Raw genomic sequence first — 20502 nt, 5'->3', positions numbered from 1 at the left:
TTGTACACAAATGTTGACAGCAGCTTTATTCATAATGGCCCCAAATGGCAACAGCCACGTGCTGTAACGGGCACGGTTCAACCGGCTGTGACGCAGCCGGACCGTGGCGTGCTACCCACGAATCAGGAGCAACTCCTGGCACCTGGAACCGCATGGGTGGGTCTCCAAGGCAAGTGACTCTCCCCAGAGGGCACGCACTATACGACTCCACTGCTAAAACAATCTGCCGGCGCTCACATTATAGACGTCGCCAGTCTTGGAGGAGGGAAGGAAGGTGGCCCTGCCTATAAAACTGTAGCAGAGGGATCTGTGTGATGGAACTGTGGGGTCACCATACAATCCGTACCCAACATAAAACTGCACAGAAATAAAAACACATACACAAAGGGGGGGCACAAAGATCAAGCAGTTGAGCACAAATATTTTAATTTTCTAAACAAAGGAAATGTTCTTTAAGAGTTGCTACAGTTCACGCTTCACCACATCCTTCACACTTTTGAGAGACGAAGAGTTATGAAAAGGCTTATCACCAGGTGCTAGCTACACATTTCAGCTGAGGGTCAGCGAAAGCTGAGGGAGTTTTCACAAGGAAACCCAAAGGGGGCACATACGGGTCTTGGTAAAGGAAGTAAGAGCAGGATCCCAAGCAGCTGGGCACGTGGGAGAAGGAAGGAAAACCTGGTTCAAACTGATCCCAGGAGGAAACCCAGTACAAATGCTGGCTTTGGCATTATCTAGGTAACCCCGAGTCTGCTCTGTTTTTTCCCCCAAAGGTGGCCCTAATAATAGACCTATTGTTGAAAAACCAGTCCATCTCCTACCAAGTTAAAAAGAAGTCCCTCGTTGGCTTGTTGGGTCTAGGTGGTACCCCGTGTCCCCCCACCCCAAGAGAGATCAGTTCTGGCAAGAAAAGCTCCAACGTGCCTTGATGGTGCTGTTGGTGGGCCATTAGTCAGGCCTGTTCCAGCGATGTTCTGCTGAGTGAGATACGAGGTGGGAGGGGCTGTGCCTCATTTACTCAATCAGCTTCTTGGCCTTGAAGAAGCGGCGAAGGTAGAAGACCTGCCAGGTGGCGAGTCCAATGAGGCAGAACATGGAGAAGATGCTGAAGTACAGGACTCGAGTGTTTGTTGACTCTTAAAAACAAAACCACAAAAGCACTGTCAAGGCAATGAAGTGAGTCTCGGCTTGTTAAACGGGGCAATCAATTAACTGCAAGCACCCTGTCCCGAGGTAGGATTTCAGATTGACTAAATTAAGTGTGTGTATAAATGAATAAAATGTTTACAATAACAAAAGCTAGCATTATCACACTGACAGGCTACAAGCTTAATAAATGTCCATTTGAACACCAAGGACGGCGTCTCTCCTTTGGGCACCAAGGGCACAGAAGCAAAGCAACTGGCCTTGCACACAGCTCCCTGACACAAGCAGAGAGAAGGCACACTGGAACCAAAGGTTTAGGGGTCTGTCTCCCTGGGGGCTCACTGAGGATGAAAAGGAGGACGGCCTGCCCCTCACCATTGGTATCCCGCATCTCCTCCTCGCGTCTCTTCATGTAGGCAAAATCATTCACGATGGACTCGGAAAGGTCCTCCAGGCGGCGCAGCTCCACCTCTAGAGGTTTCAGCTTCTCAACCTTCGCAATCTGGAAGAGAAAGGAGTCCTGAGCACTGCTGGGGGGGGGGGGGGGGGGGAGGGGTAGAAACTGCAGCGGAATCTTCTAAAAGGGTCTCCAAACTCTTAGAATCTCTTCTGTCACCATCCGAACCTATTTTCCAATGCAGGCTTCCTCTTTTCCTTACAGTTCAGTCTGACTCCTGAAAGTCTGACTTCTACTTTTATTTAAAAACCCTTTTTGAAGTACTATTGATTACCTGGCAGGCTGTAAAATAAGATACACCATAAAAACTGCCCAAAGCCAAACTGGTGTGAAGCAGAGACTTGTCAGAGAAGGAAAACTCAAAAAGATTTTCCATCAACAGAGCATGATGGAAAAGGGCTGGGCCTACACCCAAAGGCTTGGGGGACCCAGACAAACAGGGCCCCGTTCGGCTCCCCCTGTGTGTATATCCACGGGGCTGCTGACTTCAACAAAGCACTTCCATCTTCCTTGCACTCACGTCTAAGAAAGTGCGCATTATCAGTACTCTCATGAGTATGAGAGCCATCCTATCAGGCTCAGCCTGGTTCAGAAGAGAAGCACCGAATTTCCAATTGAGCCAAAGGAGGAATCATTACTGCACTAAAATTGTCACTCAAAATAGCGAGACGAGAGAACTCGGGTGTGTTCGGTTAAGTACACAACTGTTTCAAGGTTGAACTCATAGCTCCGAGTGCCCTATTCTTGTTGTTAGGTGCTATTGTTGTGAGATGCTGTCGAGTCAATTTTTACTCCTACTGACTGACCACTGACCATAGGTGTCAGAGTAGAACTGCCCCTGAGGGTATTTGAGTTAGTCTGGGTAAACTAGGGGGAAAAAATCCACAGAAACTCATATGTGTATAAGACAGAATTTATATAAGGAGTAAGTGTACATTCAGAAAGCATCCAACCCAGTGTAGTGCTGTCCAAGTCCATAAGTCCAACACCAATCTACAAAGTCCTCCTCAATCTCACAAAACACACACAATGATGCTGACTGCAGAAGGAAAGCTGAATCAGTGAGCATGTAAGCATTTCAGCGCTGGCAGGGGTCTCCGTGCAGCTGCTCCAGCACCCAGGGCTGCATCGGGGTAGGTCCATGTGGCTTCTCCTCAGGGATGCCTCGAAGGAAGTGAGCTTTGCCAGCTGAAGCAGGGAACTGGCTAACGCAGCTGCACCCTGGTCTGACCATCAGAGAGCAAGAACCCGAGAACAAAAAAGGCAAGGCTCACCAAGCCATTTATCTATCTCTCCACCCTTCAATTAATCCCACATGTGTTTATCGACCAGGTTGGCACAATACACCTTAACTCTCTCAGTACTCAAGGCTGTACTTTTCAAGGGAAGAACAGATGGCAGATCTTTCTCTGGTGGAGCAGCTGGACGGGTTCAAACAGCCAACTTTATACTTAGCAGCCAAGCACTGAACAGATGGGCCACCAGGGTTCTCAAATGAGTCCTAGGTCTGCTGCAAACAAACCAAAGCAGCCCGTGGCCTTAAAACACCTAATACAACAAAACAAAAGCCCAGTTCTCAAAAGAAATTCCCGGCAACCTTCCTGCATGCTGGAGACATACAGTGTGCCAGCCATTTGTCTTTCTCAAGGCTGACCACTGAGATGCAAACGTCTCTGTCATGGAGGGGCACGGCACAAGAGACCAGATGATTTCACTTATGTGTTTGCTTCCCAATGTTACTAGGATTTCCTTTTAAAACTGTGAGATATCATCAGTTCCCCTGCTCTTGGAAAACCCTTTACATATCGGCTGTTCTTAAAATCTCTCCACATTGGGAACGGCTCCTCCTTCAGTTCCTTCACTCTGTTTACTCTTCATCCCCTGAATGCCCCACTTCCTCCTTGCCTCTCCAACTCACCTTGTTCATTCTTAGGGTTAAATGCCGACAGCAGTTACCATAGGCCGAACAGGAGTAATCTGAGGTTTCCCTGCCCACCCCCTCCGCTTCTCTATAGTCTTCACTTACTGTGTGAAGAATACAAATGTGGTCTTATTTAAAGTACAAGAAAAACTAAAAACTGCTTTTAAAATGGGAATGTAAGGGGGAAATGAGCTGTTAGCAAAGATGCTTTGAAAATGATGATGGCAACAAATGTACAAATGTGCTTGACACAATGGATGAATGTATGGATTGTGATGAGAGGTAAAGAGCCTCCAACGAAAGTATTTAATAATTAAGAAAATGGGAATGTAAAAAGTATGTCTTTAAGGTGGATAAAAATATGATGGCTCCCCACCAGGCCTAGAGGACGATGACCCCAATTAGAGCAGCCAGTCCAGAGAGGACCACATGGCCAGCCCCTCTATGAGACACGACACCCCTCACTGACCCATGGCCTTGCGGGGCACAGCACCGGACACACAGTGTGGGAACTGCGCCCGATCTGATCCCGCCACACTGAGGCAAAGCACTGGGGGAGTGTAGTGGAACAGCAAGGGAATGGAGTGGCAAGGTCCCCAGGGAATGCTGAAAGTGGACTTTGGGGCCAGGGCGTGGTGCCCCAACAGACTGGACTGGAAAACACTCCTAAAGGCCAACAAATGATCCTTGAACTAACAAAAAAATGATGGTGTGAATAAAGGAAAAAGAACTATGATGGTTTCACACTGGTCCGCCTAAGTTTTCTTTTGGTGGCTGTGTGCTAATTGGCAAAAGTTGGCTGGTCAATGGCGTGACTGACAACTGAAGGACCCGACTAAAGCTACCCGGGGATGAGACTGAGCTAACTCTGCTAGGTGAATACCTAAATCCCAGCCTGTGCTAAGAATATAAAATATCCACCTTGTTTCATACAGAACTGTAAAGCACGGGCGGTCGAGAACCACCTCAATGTAACGGTGTGTTCCGGTGGCACCTCGTGTGATCAGCGGTTTTCTTTCTGCTCCTAACGCCCCCTTTAAAGCTTCCTGAAAGAGACAGCGTGGAAAGGCAGTGGCACGATCATTCTTAGAGATAAACGATGAAGCCTTTTGAAACAGAAACTTACAAATGGATCTGGAAGTGAAACTAAGGCGGTGGCACTCCCAAGATGAAAATGACATTTAAAAATTTCTTTGAAGACTACCTTTAACATGTTTTGTTGTTGTAGTTGTTAATAACGATAGGCCCTGAAATACGAGGATAAATCTGGGGCTGCAGATGGCATTTGCAGATTACAACTCCGCAAACTTGGTTCCAGGTCTCTGCTGCTGCTCCATTAGTTTCTGGTTTACAAGCAACATAAGAACAGTATGTTCTCTAGGGGAAAAGTTCAAATTACCCGAGAGCAAAGGAAAACAAAAAGTCCACCTTCACAGCTCTCTACGTTCTTTCTTTCTCAGAGGTAACCTGGCTGATGAATTTGGTGCTTATCTTTCCAGCCCCTGATGTAAGACACACACCATTTATGCCTCTGTACGTACAGATCATCTCAAGACAAGATTTGATGTAGTGAACACAAATCACTTAGGACCAGATGAGCTGTGGGATGACCAATACACTTGGAGAAAGACAGGCTCGTCGAATGGATGCCAGAAGGGACCCAGAAACTTGCTGTAGAACACAGAGGAGTTAAAAGGAACAGAAGAAACGATGAACGAGCAGCTCAAGACAAAGTATCACAGTAATATGTGCAAAGACCCGGTGTTAGCAAACCACAAACGAAGAACATACTTAAGCATTTCTCTCCAGCTGAAAGAACTGAAGAAAAACTCCAAGCCTCAAATGGCAATAGTGAAGAAGTCTAAGGGCAAAATATGGGACGCAGGAGGCAGCAAAAGAAGACGGAAGGAATATACAGAATCACTGTACCCCAAATAATTAGTTGACAGTCAAATAATTCAGGAGGTGGTGTAGGATCAAGAACCAATACTATTAAAGGAAAAAGTCCAAGAGGCAGTGAAGGTACTGTCAAAAACAAACACGTAGATAATTGAATGAAAACAAACCAAGGCTCCAGGAATCAATGGAATACCAACTGAAATATTTCAACAAATCAATACAGTGCTTGAGGTACTTACTAAACCATGCCAAGAAACTTGGTCAACCGACTGGAAAAACTGACTAGGCCTATTTGTGCCTAGTCCACGAATGGTGATCCAACAGAAAGTGGAAATTTTTCATCAGTATCAGTCATATCACTCACAAGTAAAATTTTGCTGAAGATAATTCAAGGTGGTGACAGCAGTATATCGTCAGAGAACAGTCAGAAATTCAAGCCAGATCCAGAAGACACCATGGAATAAGAGCTATCACTGCTGGTGTCAAATTGACCTAGCCTGAACGCAGAGAACACCAGAAAGATGTCTCCCTGTGTTTAATTGACTGTGACAAACGCACTTGACTGCAAATCAGGATAACATGGCGGGAAAATGGAAATTCCAGGACACTTCACTGTGCTCATGTGAAACCAGTGTACAAATAAAGAGGCAGTCGCTCAAGCAGAACGACAGGGACTGCACGGTTTAAAAGAAAGAAAGGTATGCATTAGGGTTGTATCTTTGATAGGATACTTACAACATGGCATCGGGACCGTCTGAAGACTCACTCACAGACGGTGACAGTGAAAGTGAAGGCTGCGAGCCAAGAGCACTGAAGCCTGACTGATGTGGATCCAACACTACAGCCTCCAATGCAGATGAAACCTCAACAGCACGAAAACAGAATCCTTCCCAACGTGACCAGGAAGCAACATCGCGATAAACAACAGACTGAAGTAGCGCAAGATGTCATTTACTTGGATCCATGATCCGAGCCCGTGGACGCTGCAGTCAGGAAATCAAATTATGTATTGCATTGAGATCTGCTGCGGAATATTTCTTCCAAGTTGTAAAACGGCAACGAATACAGAAGAATTAATGCCTCTAGATGATGCTGAGTGTGAAGCACATTAACTATACCAGAGGCTCCCAGAAGAACACACATTCTATGCTGGAGCACACCCAGAACGCTCCCTTGGAAGGGAGGTTGGTGAGACTTGTGTCTTGTACTTTGGCCTCACTTGACAGGGACCAGTTCGTGGGGGACATCAGGCTGGGGAAAGTCAGCGAAAAAGAGGAAGATCCTCAAGGAGATGGACTGACACCGTGGCAACAACAATGGGCTGAAACACAGTTAACAGTTTTGAGGTTGGTGCAGGACGAGGTGTGTTGTACACAGGGTCACTCTGAATTGCAACGGACTCAATGGCACCTGCCAACATGCCTATAGCAATATACAACTTAAAAATAAAGGGAGCATACTGTACATTATTCTCCACTTTATTTTTTCATTAAAAAAGTGAAACACTTTCAAAAAGATCCTATTTGCCTAACTAAGCAGTCAATTACCACAATCAAGACTTCTTGGTATAAAAAGCTCAGAGGAAAACATTGATATTCAAATTCTCACTGACTTTTTCCCTGGTCAGTTTGTCTATTTTTAATAAACAAAACCCACTGCCATTGAGTCAATTTTGACTCATAAAGGATGACAGGTCGGAACTCTATGATGCTCACTCTCCCGACACAACGGCTGAAGCCAAAGTGGGTGAACAAGTAAAAGTGGTGAAGAAAGCTGATGGTGCCCGGCTATCAAAAGAGATAGTGACTGGGGTCTTAAAGGCTTGAAGATAAACAAGCGGCCATCTAGCTCAGAAGCAACAAATTCCACATGGAAGAACACACCAGCCTGTGTGATCGAGTGGTCCCAAAGGGATCAGTTACCAGGCATCAAAGAACAAAAAATCATATCACTGACTGCACACCTCCATGATAGGATCGCTGAAGACAAATGGGTGCATAAGCAAATGTGGTGAAGAAAGCTGATGGTGCCCGGCTATCAAAAGAGATAGTGTCTGGGGTCTTAAAGGCTTGAAGGTGAACAAGCGGCCATCTAGCTCAGAAGCAAATAAGCCCACATGGAAGAAGCACACCGGCCAGTGCGATCACGAGGTGCCCAAGGGACCAGGTATAAGGCATCATGCAAAAAAAAAAAAAGATATAAGTGTGTGTATGTATGTGTATATATGTATATATATATCATATTAAATGAAGGGGGAAGTGCAGAGTGGAGACCCAAGGCCCAAGTGTCGGCCAATGGAGATCCCCTCATAGAGGGGTTTAGGAGAGGAGAGGGGTTAATTAGGGTGTGAGGTAGTATCGATGAAGAACACAGCTTTCCCCCAGATCCTGGATGCTTCCTCCCCCCAACTACCATGATCCGAATTCTACCTTGCAGGGCTGGATAGGACAGAGGCTGTACACTGGTACATATGAGGGTTGGAGGTACAGGGAATCCAGGGCGGATGATACCTTCAGGACCAAGGGTGTGAGGGACGATGCTGGGAGAGTGGAGGGTGAGTGGGTTGGAAAGGGGGAACTGATTACAAGGATCCACATGTGACCTCTTCCCTGGGAGAGGGACAGCAGAGAAGGGGGGAAGGGAGACTCCGGATAGGGCAAGATATGACAAAATAACGATGTATAAATTACCAAGGGCATATGAGGGAGGGAGGAATGGGGAGGGAGGGGGGAAAAAAAAAGAGGACCTGATGCAAGGGGCTTAAGTGGAGAGCAAATGCCTTGAGAATGATTGGGGCAGGGAATGTATGGATGTGCTTTATACAATTGATGTATGTATATGTATGGACTGTGGTAAGAGTTGTTTGAGTCCCTAATAAAATGTAAAAGAGGAAAAGAGAAAAAAATGATTAGGGCAAAGACTGTACAGATGTGCTTTATACAATTGATGTATGTATATGTATGAACTGTGAAAAGAATTGTATCAGCCCCAATAAATTGTTAAAATAAAAAAAAATTAAAAAAAGGATGGCAGGTCATGGCTGGAAGGAGCAAGATGGCATGTAACCCCAGTTCTCCTCTAGGGGGCAGCATGACCCTGATCTCAAACCAAAATCAAACTCAAAGCTACCAAGCCAATTCCGACTCACAGATCACAGAGATCAGAGTAGAGCCTCTTAAGCAGAAGGGGTCCTCAAACTTTTTAAACAGGGGGCCAATTCACTGTCCCTCAGACCCGTGGTAGGGCCGGACTGTAGTTGAAGAAAAAAAAATATGAACAAATTCCTATGTACACTGCACATATCTTATTTTGAAGTAAAAAAACAAACGGAGCAAAAACACCTGGCGGGCCGGATAAATGTGCTCGCATGTGGCCCACGGGCCGTAGTTTGAGGATGCCTGCTCTTAAGGGTTCTGAGGTTGTAAATCTTTATGGAAGCAGAAAGCGTCACCATTCTCAGAGCGGCTGGTGAGAACTGCTGACAGTGGGCTTAGCAACCCAATATGTAAGTCCACACGACTCCAGGGCTCTTATTAAAGCTATCGAAATAATCAGACTCACTGCTCTGGTTGATGCTGGCTCACAGCGACACTATAGGGCAGGGTAGAACTTCCCCTGTGAGTTTCTCAGACTATAACTGTTTATGGGAGTAGAAAGCCTGTTTTTCACTCTCAGAGTGGCTAGTGATATACTGAACCGCTGACCTTGTGGTTGGCAGCCTAACACGGAACCGCTATGCCACCAGAGCTCCTTAGACAGTGGCCAGAGATCCTTGAAAAATAGAATTCAAAGTGTTTTACGTCTGATGACATAGGCATTTTTTGAATTGTTTAGAGAATTCAAATCACAAGACCTTATGATTCTTTATAATAGGCCAAGCAGTCTGCCTTCCAAATAACACCATCCTACATTTGTAGTGTGTCTACAAAACAATTTCATGAGCATTATCAAACTAGATCATCCACTACAATTCAGGTAGATAAGAGGGGTGCTCTCCCCTGCCATGAAAACACTGACAGCTATATAACTTTACAGAACCACGTCACCCACTCACTCACTGCCATCGAGGTGATTCCAACTCTCAGGGACTCTGTGGGACAGGTAAGAGTGCTCCTGTAAGGTCCTGAGATGAAATCTTTCTGGAAGCAGCCAGCCTCATCTTTCTCTGCAGATGTGGTGGCTAGCAGCTCAGTGTAGCCTGCTCCACCACCTGGGCTCATTCTCACCATGGGCTGCAGAAGGGTGCAGGCCGCACATGCAAAGGAGATGCTGAATACGAACCAAAGCAGAGAAATGTACACCTTCCTACTTTGTAGCACTGATGCCAATGGGGCCCAGACCCTCTAGAGAAGAGCTTCCCCGTCATCCCAAGGGCCTAGAATGAAAAGCTCCCAGATCTGTGCAGCTGTTCAGTGCTCTCTAGTCATTAACTAGGGAACCAGTGCTACGACTACTTATGTTCCTGCCACAGACCTAGCTCAGAGATCATTTCGATGCAAGACTCAAGGGTGTCGAGCCGTACATTGAGAAAGGGTTGAGGCTTCAGCCTGGGTAAGAATCACCCCTTTGTGCCACAACCTGGCCTGCTGCATTGGGGAGGGGGAGTAGTGGGCAAGAATGTCTTCTTTAAGAAGCTGAATCTTAGAGCTGTGCTGCAACCACATGTGCGCCGTCAGGCTTGGGACGTGCCAGACATCAGAGGCAGGAAGCAGGCAGAGGAAGTGATGTGGTTTCCTTTAAGCTTGGGATTCCCTTCTTGGGCTAAAATCTGGACAGATAAAACCCCTCTCCCAAGGCCGACACAGCCCAAGGATTATGGTAATCCCAGAAGGTATCCAAATCCACCCCCGACCATTGAGTCAATTTTGGGTCAAAGCAACCACAGTGGACAGCAAGAACTAGCCCCGAAAAGTTTCTAAGGCTGGAATGGTTATGGAAGCCGACTGCCACAGAATTCTCTTGTGGGGTGGTGCCGAGTGCTTGAGCTACGGAGTAGCCAGGGTTCCCTCCATCCAGGAGTCTAATGTCTAATGAGGCATCAAGGAGCCTAGTACTCAATACCACATAATGGCAGTCATTATGTTGGAGAAAAAAGTGAAATCCCACAGAGGAATTCAAAATCAGTTTGCTGAGAGGCTGACACAAAGGTGGGGATTAGCATCATTAACCACAAACTAAAACTCAACTTACCTCTTCTTCTACCTCCTAAGAACACAGCATCATTTCCTTAGCACTTTACAACTCACATTAGCACTTCACGAGGTGACAGCTTATTTAAACATTAGGGTTCTTTTGAATCGTGAAAAATTACCAATATTTTAGGTTCCTCTTAAATCTCTCCAATTAGAAGACTCCTGCTTTCTTCCTTTTAATCAAACTAGTCTAGGGACAGGAACAAACAATTCAGTCACTATCAGAATAGCCTTTCACCCATGACTGTATCACTTGCTCCTATTTATTGCCTGCAAGTAACTCAATCCAATTCCTTTCAACTGACAACTTCTACAAGGAAAAGGGAGGGGGGGGGGCATCCACAAGAACCACAATGATGAAATGCAAGATGGAGGGACTGTATTTGAGCTTAAATCCTGAGCACCCCGTTTGCAGAAGGCTGTGGATGACACTGAAAGCCCAAAATCCATTTGCAGGGTTCCCACATTAATGAAGCCTCTGGATGGTGAGTGGCCTTGCTATCAGACAGACCACAATGGAAACTGGATGAATGCAGACGTACTCAGGTTAAAAGTCATTATTTTATGATTTGTTCTCTCTTTGACCCATTTTAAATTTGTTCTGGTTTTCATTATTTCCTGCTTTCTTTTTGATTGAGGATTTTCTCTGCTGCATTTATTTATGTATGGTAATTTTTGGGGCAGGGGGGATATATTTTTTCTTTAAGTGAAATCCAGGATAGGTAAATCTAGAGAGACAGTAATGCATTCATGGCAGGGGAGGCTGAGGGGAAATGAAGGACTCTTAACAATCAGCACAAGAAAGAAGAGCATGTTCTAAACTTGACTGTGGTGGTGACTATACACCTCTTTTAAATATATCTAAAACACTGAAGCATACGTCAAGAAAACTTAAAAGAAAAAAGCATCACGATGGCAGTGGCACTTGCTGCTGCAGGAGCTGCAGTGCACGTGGTCCCCGTGTCCTCCCACAGAGGCGACTCCCCTCCCAGTCTTGCCCAGACACAGCAGCTGTTTCTGTCCCATCATTCCCAGAACATTATCTTCCATCACCTAAAGGAACATCTCTCCCTGAATATTTAACGTCATTCTTCAAAGTCACATACGTTTCCTGTAAACACAAACTCCTCCTCAGGCCCTAAGGCACAATTTTGCTAGGTAAAAATCCTCTTCATCTTTTGGGAAATATTAATCTTCCTGTCTTAAACAGGCCTGTGGGTTCTCAAAGTTGCTCTTCATCTGATGAACTACGTGATGTGGTCCCCAGCGCCCCTCCATCACTAAGAGGAAGAAGGCTCAGCTCCATCCTATCTTAGTCCGCGCACACCTGCACCTCCCCACCGTCCCAATAAACCAAAGCCTGTTTTTCATTCGCTTCAGTACTTGCTGCCAGCATCAACGTTTCTATGATCACCATCTCCAGTTTCCTACAGCTTCCTTAAGCATTTAAAAACAGTTTAACTCAAACTACCTTTGGCTATTGCACTTCTCCGAAAGAGCATGCTGGTTCATAGCAGCACTGAGTGCAAGCCTTCTGGGAGGACCTAGAGCTGTCTGTCCTGGGGACAGAAAGGCTTAGGAGTGAAAAGCAAATTGTCCTAACCTTGAACATTAACACATTCAAGGGGCCTTCAAAAGGTTTGTAGAAAAAGTAGAGCCCAAATGGAATGAGACAGAACAGAATTTCCCCACCAAAGTGGGTGGGCCCTCATAAATGAGTTCTAGGCTTTAAAAGCTGTCAGGGCGCCGGAACGCTCCTCCCTCAAGGACGCTATCTGTGCCTGAGTGTTTTCTCCCGCAGTCCTCCGGCTGACAACACAGTCAAAACTCTTGTTCAGGCTATTAATACAACTTTCTGTGTCCTTCAGACTGTGGCTGGTACCACGGGGCTGCTGAGAAAACACGGCCTAGAGAATGAAACGCAGCCGCCGGCCCGACCAGGTCATACTCTCCACCTGGCATGCCGCTGCCTCCTCTGGCCGTGACAGCGTGGGACCTACCTCCTCGTAATTTTTGGCTTCCACTCCGTGCTTCATGTCTAGGATCACGAGTTGGTCAGGTATCCGCCCTGTTCCTGAAAAAGAAGTCAAAGGATTCATTGTTTGGAATACTTAAAATTCCGGGAAATCACCCACCCACTCTCCCTCCCCCTTACATTCTCAATAGAGGGAAACAGGCTCAACTCCCCTGCCACTCCTCCCCCTCCCATCCCCACTCAGCTGCAGAAAATGTCTGGCGCGGGCTGAAATCACAGGCAGTCCAGACAAAGCCTCTATCTGTGCGGGGCCGGAAAGCAACAAGTACGTGCTACTGGCAACCATCTGCGAGCAGGCAGGACACGAGACACCCAGCCACAGCCGGCCAGCCCAGTGTGCAGACTGCGAGAGGAGAAACGGGAGAGGGCTTCTGGGAGCAGGAAATGAAACGCAAAGCCAAACAATCTGAAAGTGAGTGGCCATGGGATCAAGAGGCACTAGGTACCAAACTGATGGAGGACATGTGGTGCCACCTCTGGAAAGGCTGTCCTGTCTGATTCAGTGGGGCGGTGATGCTCAATTAGGACTGCTGGGTATACACGAGGCTTAGATTCTTCTTGATACAGACATGAGTTCTAAAGACAGAGGTTTTATCCAATATTCCACTTTAATTCAAACATTCTGATCAATAGAAGGCCAATTTCACCAGGTGAATAAAATTAGGTAGGGCTATTCCAAGCATCAGAACAATCCAGCAGAGGAGCACTGCAAGAGTGTGAGCCTCAGGGACACGCTAAGAAAGAGAAACGTCTAGCAGGGAAAGCAGGACCCACACAGCAACGCTCCTAGTTGAAAAACTACTATCACAGATAACAACAACAACAAACCTGCCAGCTGAACTGCCTATATAAACCTGGGGAGAGACTGAGAAGTCAGATTAGGAACCCAGGAGACATCAATTCCTGCTCTCTCCAACTCTACCTAGGGTGAGCACACCGATGAAGGCAATGCTTAACGGGACTATGATGCTGAATGAATTGTGTTACCCTCACAGTAATCATTGAAATTAGCTTTAACATTGTTAGATTGTTTGATGTGTGTGTGCAGTGAACAAACCAAGCGAATAAACATTTCAAATACAAAAATGTTAGGGAAAAAAATTTAATTGGGTCATCAAATGGGGGAGAGAGAGAAAGATTGAAAGAACCTCTCAAAATGGCCCAGCCAGTGCCCTGGAATTCACTCTGGAATCTGGAGGGTGTCTGGGGAAATACAGTGTCTCTAGGCTCTGGAGGCCCGCTGCTGTTTGAGAGCCCTGTGAGGTTTTCTGAAATGGACAGAAATCATCACACCAACCCCTCGTTACGAACTCACTGAGAGCAGGAACTGTGCTGGAGAGCTTTAAGGAATCCAGTCTTGTCTTGAAATAATTCAGTGAGATCTTACACATTCATACCTATGCGATTACATTAAAAAAGTAAACCATGACAAAATAGTAATTTTTAAATTATCGGGTTCATGAGGGAGGGGAGAGCGAGAAGGGAGGGGGGAAAATGAGGAGCTGATGCCAGGGGCTTAGGTAGAAAGCAAATGTTTTGCGAATGAAGAGGGCAATGAATGTACAAATGTGCTTTACACAATTGATGTATGTATGGATTGTGATAAGAGTTGTATGAGCCCCTAATAAAATGATTTTTTTAAAAAGTAAACCAATAAACTCACTGCCATTGAGTCAATTTTGACTCACAGGGCCCTACACGGCAGAGGACAGCTGCCCCTGTGTGTTTCTGAAGCAGTGACTCTTCACAAGAGCAGATAGCCTCATCTTCCTCCCCTGATGGTTCTGAACTGCTGACCCTGCAGTTAGAAGTTAAACACGTAAGCCAAAAGAACGGATTCAGGCCACACTAGCTACAAAGGATGGTCAGTGAAAAGACTGCTGTATTTTCATGCATATGTGAAATTGTGTGTTATATAGGATTTTGCAAACAATGCACCCTCTTGCATGTCACTCTCCTACATCACTAAGGGTGTGTTATATGTGAAAAATACAGAGTAGACAGGCATCACTGAAGGAGGAGCACCTGCAGGTAGAACCTGGATGACATATTCTAGGTAGAAGGTGCAGCCTGGGTCCTACTGAAATGATCACAGCAGTGAAACTTTAGACGATTAGCTGAAAGGGCGGTGGTATAAATTCACCCAGAGCCGTCTCAGAATGGAAGCTTGGCCATCTGCTTCTGAGCGTTCCCTGCCACTGAAATCCCTAGGGAGGGCAGCTGGACGCTGCGCCGTGGGGATGCCGCGAGTCAGAATCAACTAAACAGCGGCAGGTTGCAGAGCCAGTTGAGAACTTCCCTGGGATAGAGTAGGACTGACCGAAAGGCAAGAGAAATAGCGCACACAGGTAGGATTAACAAGCTGAGGTGCTACAGTACGGGCGGAAGGAGCTTGAAGGCAGGATGCCGAGTGAAAGAAGTCCACCGCACCCACTTAACATAAAAAGACAAGAAAAAGAAAACGTACAGAAACCAGCGTTTATGAGCGGCTGGGTGAGACAAAAGAGTGAGAAGGAGGTTAGCAGGGAGAGAAAACCACATGGGGGTGGGGTTATACAGCAGAATATTGTCATTGCCGTCAGTAAGTTGCACACCTATAAAGGAGTCGACTTGGCAAGGCAGTTACAGCAATGACGAAAGGTAAGGGGGGTGGGGAGGGGAGATGCTGAACCTGCTCATGTACAAAGACCTCAGAGGGTTTAGTTCTGTAGCTGGAAGTTTAGGGTCACATGACATCCAGTTAATAGGTTGAATAACATGAGTCGTGTTTTTGATCTACCTTCTACCTTGATGCAGTGTGCTCGGGATATAAAACCATGCAAGCAGCCACCTGAGCACTGGGAACAACGAGGAAGGAGACTCAGTAAGCGGGAGCGGAAATGTGTAGCCCATTATCTCCCCTGCCATGAGACCAGAAGAACTGGATGATGCCCAGCTATAATTACTGAATATTTTGATCAAAGATTTCCCAGAAGAATCCTTATAAAAAAAGTAAGAGATGCACAACAGAATTTCAAACACTCATGGACGGAGCCATGGAGAGTAGATGAGCCCTTGAAACTATTGCAAAGATAATCTTCACACTTCAACCAAAAAACATATTCCCCGAAGTCATCTTAAAACCACTTAGCTTCATGAGTAAAAACAGTCTGCCTTGAGCATACAGATCCTATCTATATGGGATCGAGCCAACAACAGCAGCTCCAAACATTAGAGAACTTTTTTGTTGGTGCCCGGCTATTCAAAGACATAGTCTCTAGGGTCTTAAAGGCTTGAAGGGTAACAAGCGGTCATCCAGCAGAGAAACAAGCCCACATGGAAGAAGCACACCAGCCTGGGCAATCATGAGGTGTCATCGGGACCAGGTACCAGGCATCAGAAGACCCTTAACAATCAAACACACAAAACCATAGGGTTGAGAACAAGGGGGGTCGGAGCAGTTACCCAAAGCCCATCTGTAGACAATGGAACACCCCCCACAGAGGGGTCATAGGAAAGAGATGAGTCAACCAGGGTGCAGTAAAGCACCAATGAAACACAATATTCCTCTGGTTCCTTGAGGCTTCCTCACCCACCCCCTCCCTGCCCCCCGTGACCCCAGTGATGCCTCTCACTTCAGAACTAGACCGGAGCATGTATGCAGGTGCAGATAAGAGAATGAGCGCTCACGACACATGCAACCCAGGAGCAGGAATGGGAAGAGCAATACCAGAAGGGAAGGGAGAAAGGAGGGCGGGGTGAGAAGGGGGAACCAATCATAATGATGGACACACACCACACCCCACGCGCCTCCAGGGGGAAGAACACCGGAAAGGGGGAGTCAGACATGGGCAAAGGGAGACAGTAGTCAGTGCGAGATATGAAAATAATAATTTACAATCTATCAAGGGGTCACGAGGGTAGGGGTGGGGGTTGGGAAGCAGGGGGGAAAGAGGAGCTGACACGAAGGGCTCGATAGAAAGTAACTGTCTAGAAAAGAATGATGGCAACGTATGCACAAATATGCCTGATAAAACTGATGTATGTATGGATTGTAATAAGTATTGTAAGAGCCTTCAATAAAATCATTTTTTTAAAAAGAACTTTGTTGTTGTTGTTAGGTGCCACCGAGTCCACTGTTACCCACAGCAACCCTGGGCATCTGAGAATGAAACACCGCCTGGTTTGGGGCCATCTTCACTACTATTCCCATGCCTGGGCCCACTGTTCCAAATGCAGTTTCACCTCGTTGAGAGCGTCCCTAGTTTTTGATGCTCTCCCACTTTACCAAGCATGACGTCCTTCTCTAGGGACTGGTCTCTCCTGACAACATGTCCAAAGTAAGTAAGAAAAAGCCTTTGCATCCTTGTCTCTAAAGAGCATGCTGGCTGTACTTCTTCCAAGACAGAACGGCTTGTCTGTTCAGCAGTGCATTGTTTTCAACATTCTTCTCCAGCACAATTCGAATGCATCATTTCTTCTTCGGCCTTCCTTATTCACCGTACAACTTCCACATGTGTCTGAGGTGATGGGTCAAGGGGCACCTTACCCCTCAGAGTAACCGCCCCGATTTCCAACACTCTAGGAGGGCTTGTGCAGCACACTTACTCCATGCAACTCCTCTTTTGAGCTCAACTGCTGAGCACTGATTGTGGATCCAAGCAAGGCAAAAATGTTGACAACTTCAAATTTTTCCCCATTTACCATGAAATTACCTACTGGTCCAGTTGTGAGGAATTTGGTTGGTCTCCTTACATGGCGTCGTCATCCATCCTGAAGGCTGCCATCCTTGATCGTCATCAGCAAGTGCTTCAAGTCCTCCTCACTGTCAGCCCGAAAGGTTGCGTCATCTGCAGATGGCAGGCTGTTCATATATTTCCCTTGATCCAGGTGCAAGTGTCCAGTGAGCATCATGTAAGGTTCTGGAATTCCCCTTCTTCTCAAGGCTATCTATCGTTTATGATCCACAGTCGAATGCCTTTGCGGAGTCAACAAAACACAAGCACACATCTTTCTGGTATTCTCTGCTTTCACTCAAGATGTTCCATGTCTTTTTCTGCATCCAGCCTGACCCTCTGTCAATGCACTGCTGTGACCACTGTTGCATGTGCTATCAGGGACATTGTTCCATGGGCCCCTCTCTGCAAAGGGCACAAATACGGATCTCTTCCCAAGCTCCTGGCATAGACGAGTAAGTGGTTCCAGTGCTTCATCAGCTTGCTGGTATTCCAGCAATTCCTGGAGCCGTGGCTAAGGTTTTCATTGTGGCTTGAGCTTCTTCCTTCATCATCATTGGATCTTGCGTCTATGCTACCTCCTGAAATGGTGGGGTGTGGACTAGTTCTTTTTGGTACAGTCAGTCTGTATTCTTTCCATGTTCTTTTGATGCTTCCTGCGTCAGTCAATACTTTGCCAACAGAATCTTGAATAGAATATTCAAGATTATTGAATATTTGATAGGAGTTTGAATTAGAATATTGGAACTGGAGGCTTGAATTTTTTCTTTAGCTCTTTCTGTTTAAAATATGCTGAATGTGTTCTTTCTTTTTGGCTTTCTAATTCTAGGCCTTTGCACATTTCACTAGAATATGTAACTTTGTCTTCTTGTGCTCCCTTTTGGAATTTTCTATTCAGCTCTTTGACGTCATCCTTTCTCCCATTTCCCTGCGCTACTCTACAATGAAGAGCAGGTTTCAGTCTCTTCTGACACCCACTTTGATGTTTTCTCTTTCCTGTCTTTTAATGACCTATTGCTCTCTTCATGAATGATGTCCTCCCACAGAGGCCTTCTGTCATTAGTGTTCAATGAGTCAAATTTTTCCTTCAGATGTTTTCAAAATTCAGGTGGGATAGACTCAAGGTCGTATTATGGCTCTCATGGGCTTTTCATTTTCTTCAGCTTCAACCTGAACTTACATCTGAGCAACTGGTAGTCTGTTCCTACAGTCAACCCGTGGTCTGGTTTTTAGCTGCTAATATTGAGCTTCTCCGGTCTCTTCTCAGCGATTTAGTAAATTTGATTTCTGTGTTATTTCAGGTGAACAGTTGCTGTAAAAAGGTTATTTGCTTTGAACAAGCCATTAATCTTGTAAAATTCTGAGGTGATCTCCAGCTTTGTTTGTATCACAAACTCCATAATTTCCAATTACTGATCCTTCCTCTTGGTTTCCAACTTTTGATTCCAATTGCTAATAATTATCCATACATCTTGATTGCATGTTTGATTGATTTCAGACTGAAGACGCTAGTAGAATTATTCAAGTTCTTTAGGACTAGCTTTTGTGGTAGGCGCATGAATTTGAATAAGAGTCATACTGATTGGATTTTCTTACACGTGGATAGATAGAATCCTATCACAGCACTGCATTTCATGATTGATTTTGCAATGCCCTTTTTGGACATTCCTCTTATGTTATTCGCAGCACAGTAAACAAATAGATTTTCTGATTAAAATGGCCAATACCAGTTCATTTCAGCTCACTAAATGCCTAAGAAATCGATTTTTGTGTTCTACTTCATTTTTGATGAGTTCCAATTTTGCTAGATTCATACTTCACGCATTCCAAGTTCCCTTCACTAGCGGGGTTTTGCAGCAGTTTCTCTTACAAATGAAGACGCTGAAGGCTTCCCCCACAGGCTTCCTCCACTCACGCCACCATGATCACCCACACTTTGAGAGACGCTGCTGGCATTTGCTAGGAATCGATCAATGAAGGTAATAATGAGTTTATGTTAAGGAAGAATACCAGTAACTCCAAGTAGGAGAGCGAGGTTCCATGCACAGCTCAGAGTGTAGGCAATGCTGCTCAATGGACAGTGTAGACACTGTGACTTTGGTATTGTTGTGCTGTGTATATTCTCCACAACAAAAACCCATAAAATTAAAAGAAAACTAAGACAAATCACCGATGTCTTCTGAGAGTCAAACACACACACACACACACACACACACACACACACACACACACACACACAGACGCGCGCGCCCAATTTTCCCAAATCTGATGCGTAATTCTCATCAAAAGCACTATCCATAAGAGATGCAATGCATATTCTTGGTTTCCCTTTCTCATTGAAAAAAGTTATGAAATCCAAACTCCACCTGGTTCCAAGGTGCGAGAGATCCTGTTTCCAACAGACACTTCCCCATGATCAGTCAGCTTGCTACAGCACAGCATTATCCAGGGACAAGTGGACCCACGAAACCATAGACCCCTGGCTGGTCAGAGTCCAGACGAGCGTCTTTTACTTAGAACAGCTTAGCTGACATCATGACCCTAAACAGGCTCCTTCTTTATTAAAAGACCCCATGGTACTGTCTCTCTTGGGCACATTTACCTGGCACACAGTGGACTGTGAGTTGGGCCGCTAACCTCAAGATCAGCAGTTCAAAACGATCAGCTGCTCCATATAACAAAAGGGAGGATTTCAACTCCTGTCACGATTTACAATTTCAAAAAACCACAGGGGCAGGTATGCTATGTCCGATAGAGTTTCACCAAGTCCCAACTGACTAGATGGCAGGCACTGAGTTTGTGTTTTGGGCAGAAAACCAATTTAGAAAAAGCAAACGACAGTCTCTGCCTTCACAGAATTCAAAATATAACTGGGCATATAAGATGTATACACATGGCATTAAAACAACACAAGATAGAATTTTTCAATGAATAGATCAATTGAACTAGTGATCTAAAGTGTCTAAATAAAAACCCAACCAGAAAGTGAAAAAGAGGTAATCCACAAATCTGGCCAGAGAACGTACACTGGTACAGATAGGAACTGGAAACGCAGGGAATCCGGGACAGATGACCCCCTCAGGGCCAGTGGGGAGAGTGGCGACACCAGGAGGGTGGAGGGGGGGCAGGGTAGAGAG

General features: G+C 45.7%; 1 protein-coding gene across 1 annotated transcript in view; it reads right to left on the bottom strand.

Annotated features, from left to right (window-relative positions):
* TMED10 (transmembrane p24 trafficking protein 10) overlaps nucleotides 1-20502 on the bottom strand; it is a 44374-nt gene continuing 23872 nt past the window's right edge. Inside the window, exons 3-5 of the mRNA XM_075531472.1 lie at nucleotides 12616-12689; nucleotides 1522-1648; nucleotides 1-1136 (exon numbers count right to left, since the gene is read on the bottom strand). Of these exons, the coding sequence (XP_075387587.1) occupies nucleotides 1015-1136; nucleotides 1522-1648; nucleotides 12616-12689 (323 nt within the window). The 3' untranslated portion in view covers nucleotides 1-1014. The remainder of the gene's footprint in view (nucleotides 1137-1521; nucleotides 1649-12615; nucleotides 12690-20502) is intronic.

This window comes from Tenrec ecaudatus, chromosome 14 (assembly GCF_050624435.1).
Source record: "Tenrec ecaudatus isolate mTenEca1 chromosome 14, mTenEca1.hap1, whole genome shotgun sequence".
In the NCBI taxonomy this organism is placed as follows: Eukaryota; Metazoa; Chordata; class Mammalia; order Afrosoricida; family Tenrecidae; genus Tenrec; species Tenrec ecaudatus.
This window is presented reverse-complemented; position numbering and strand designations above follow the sequence as displayed.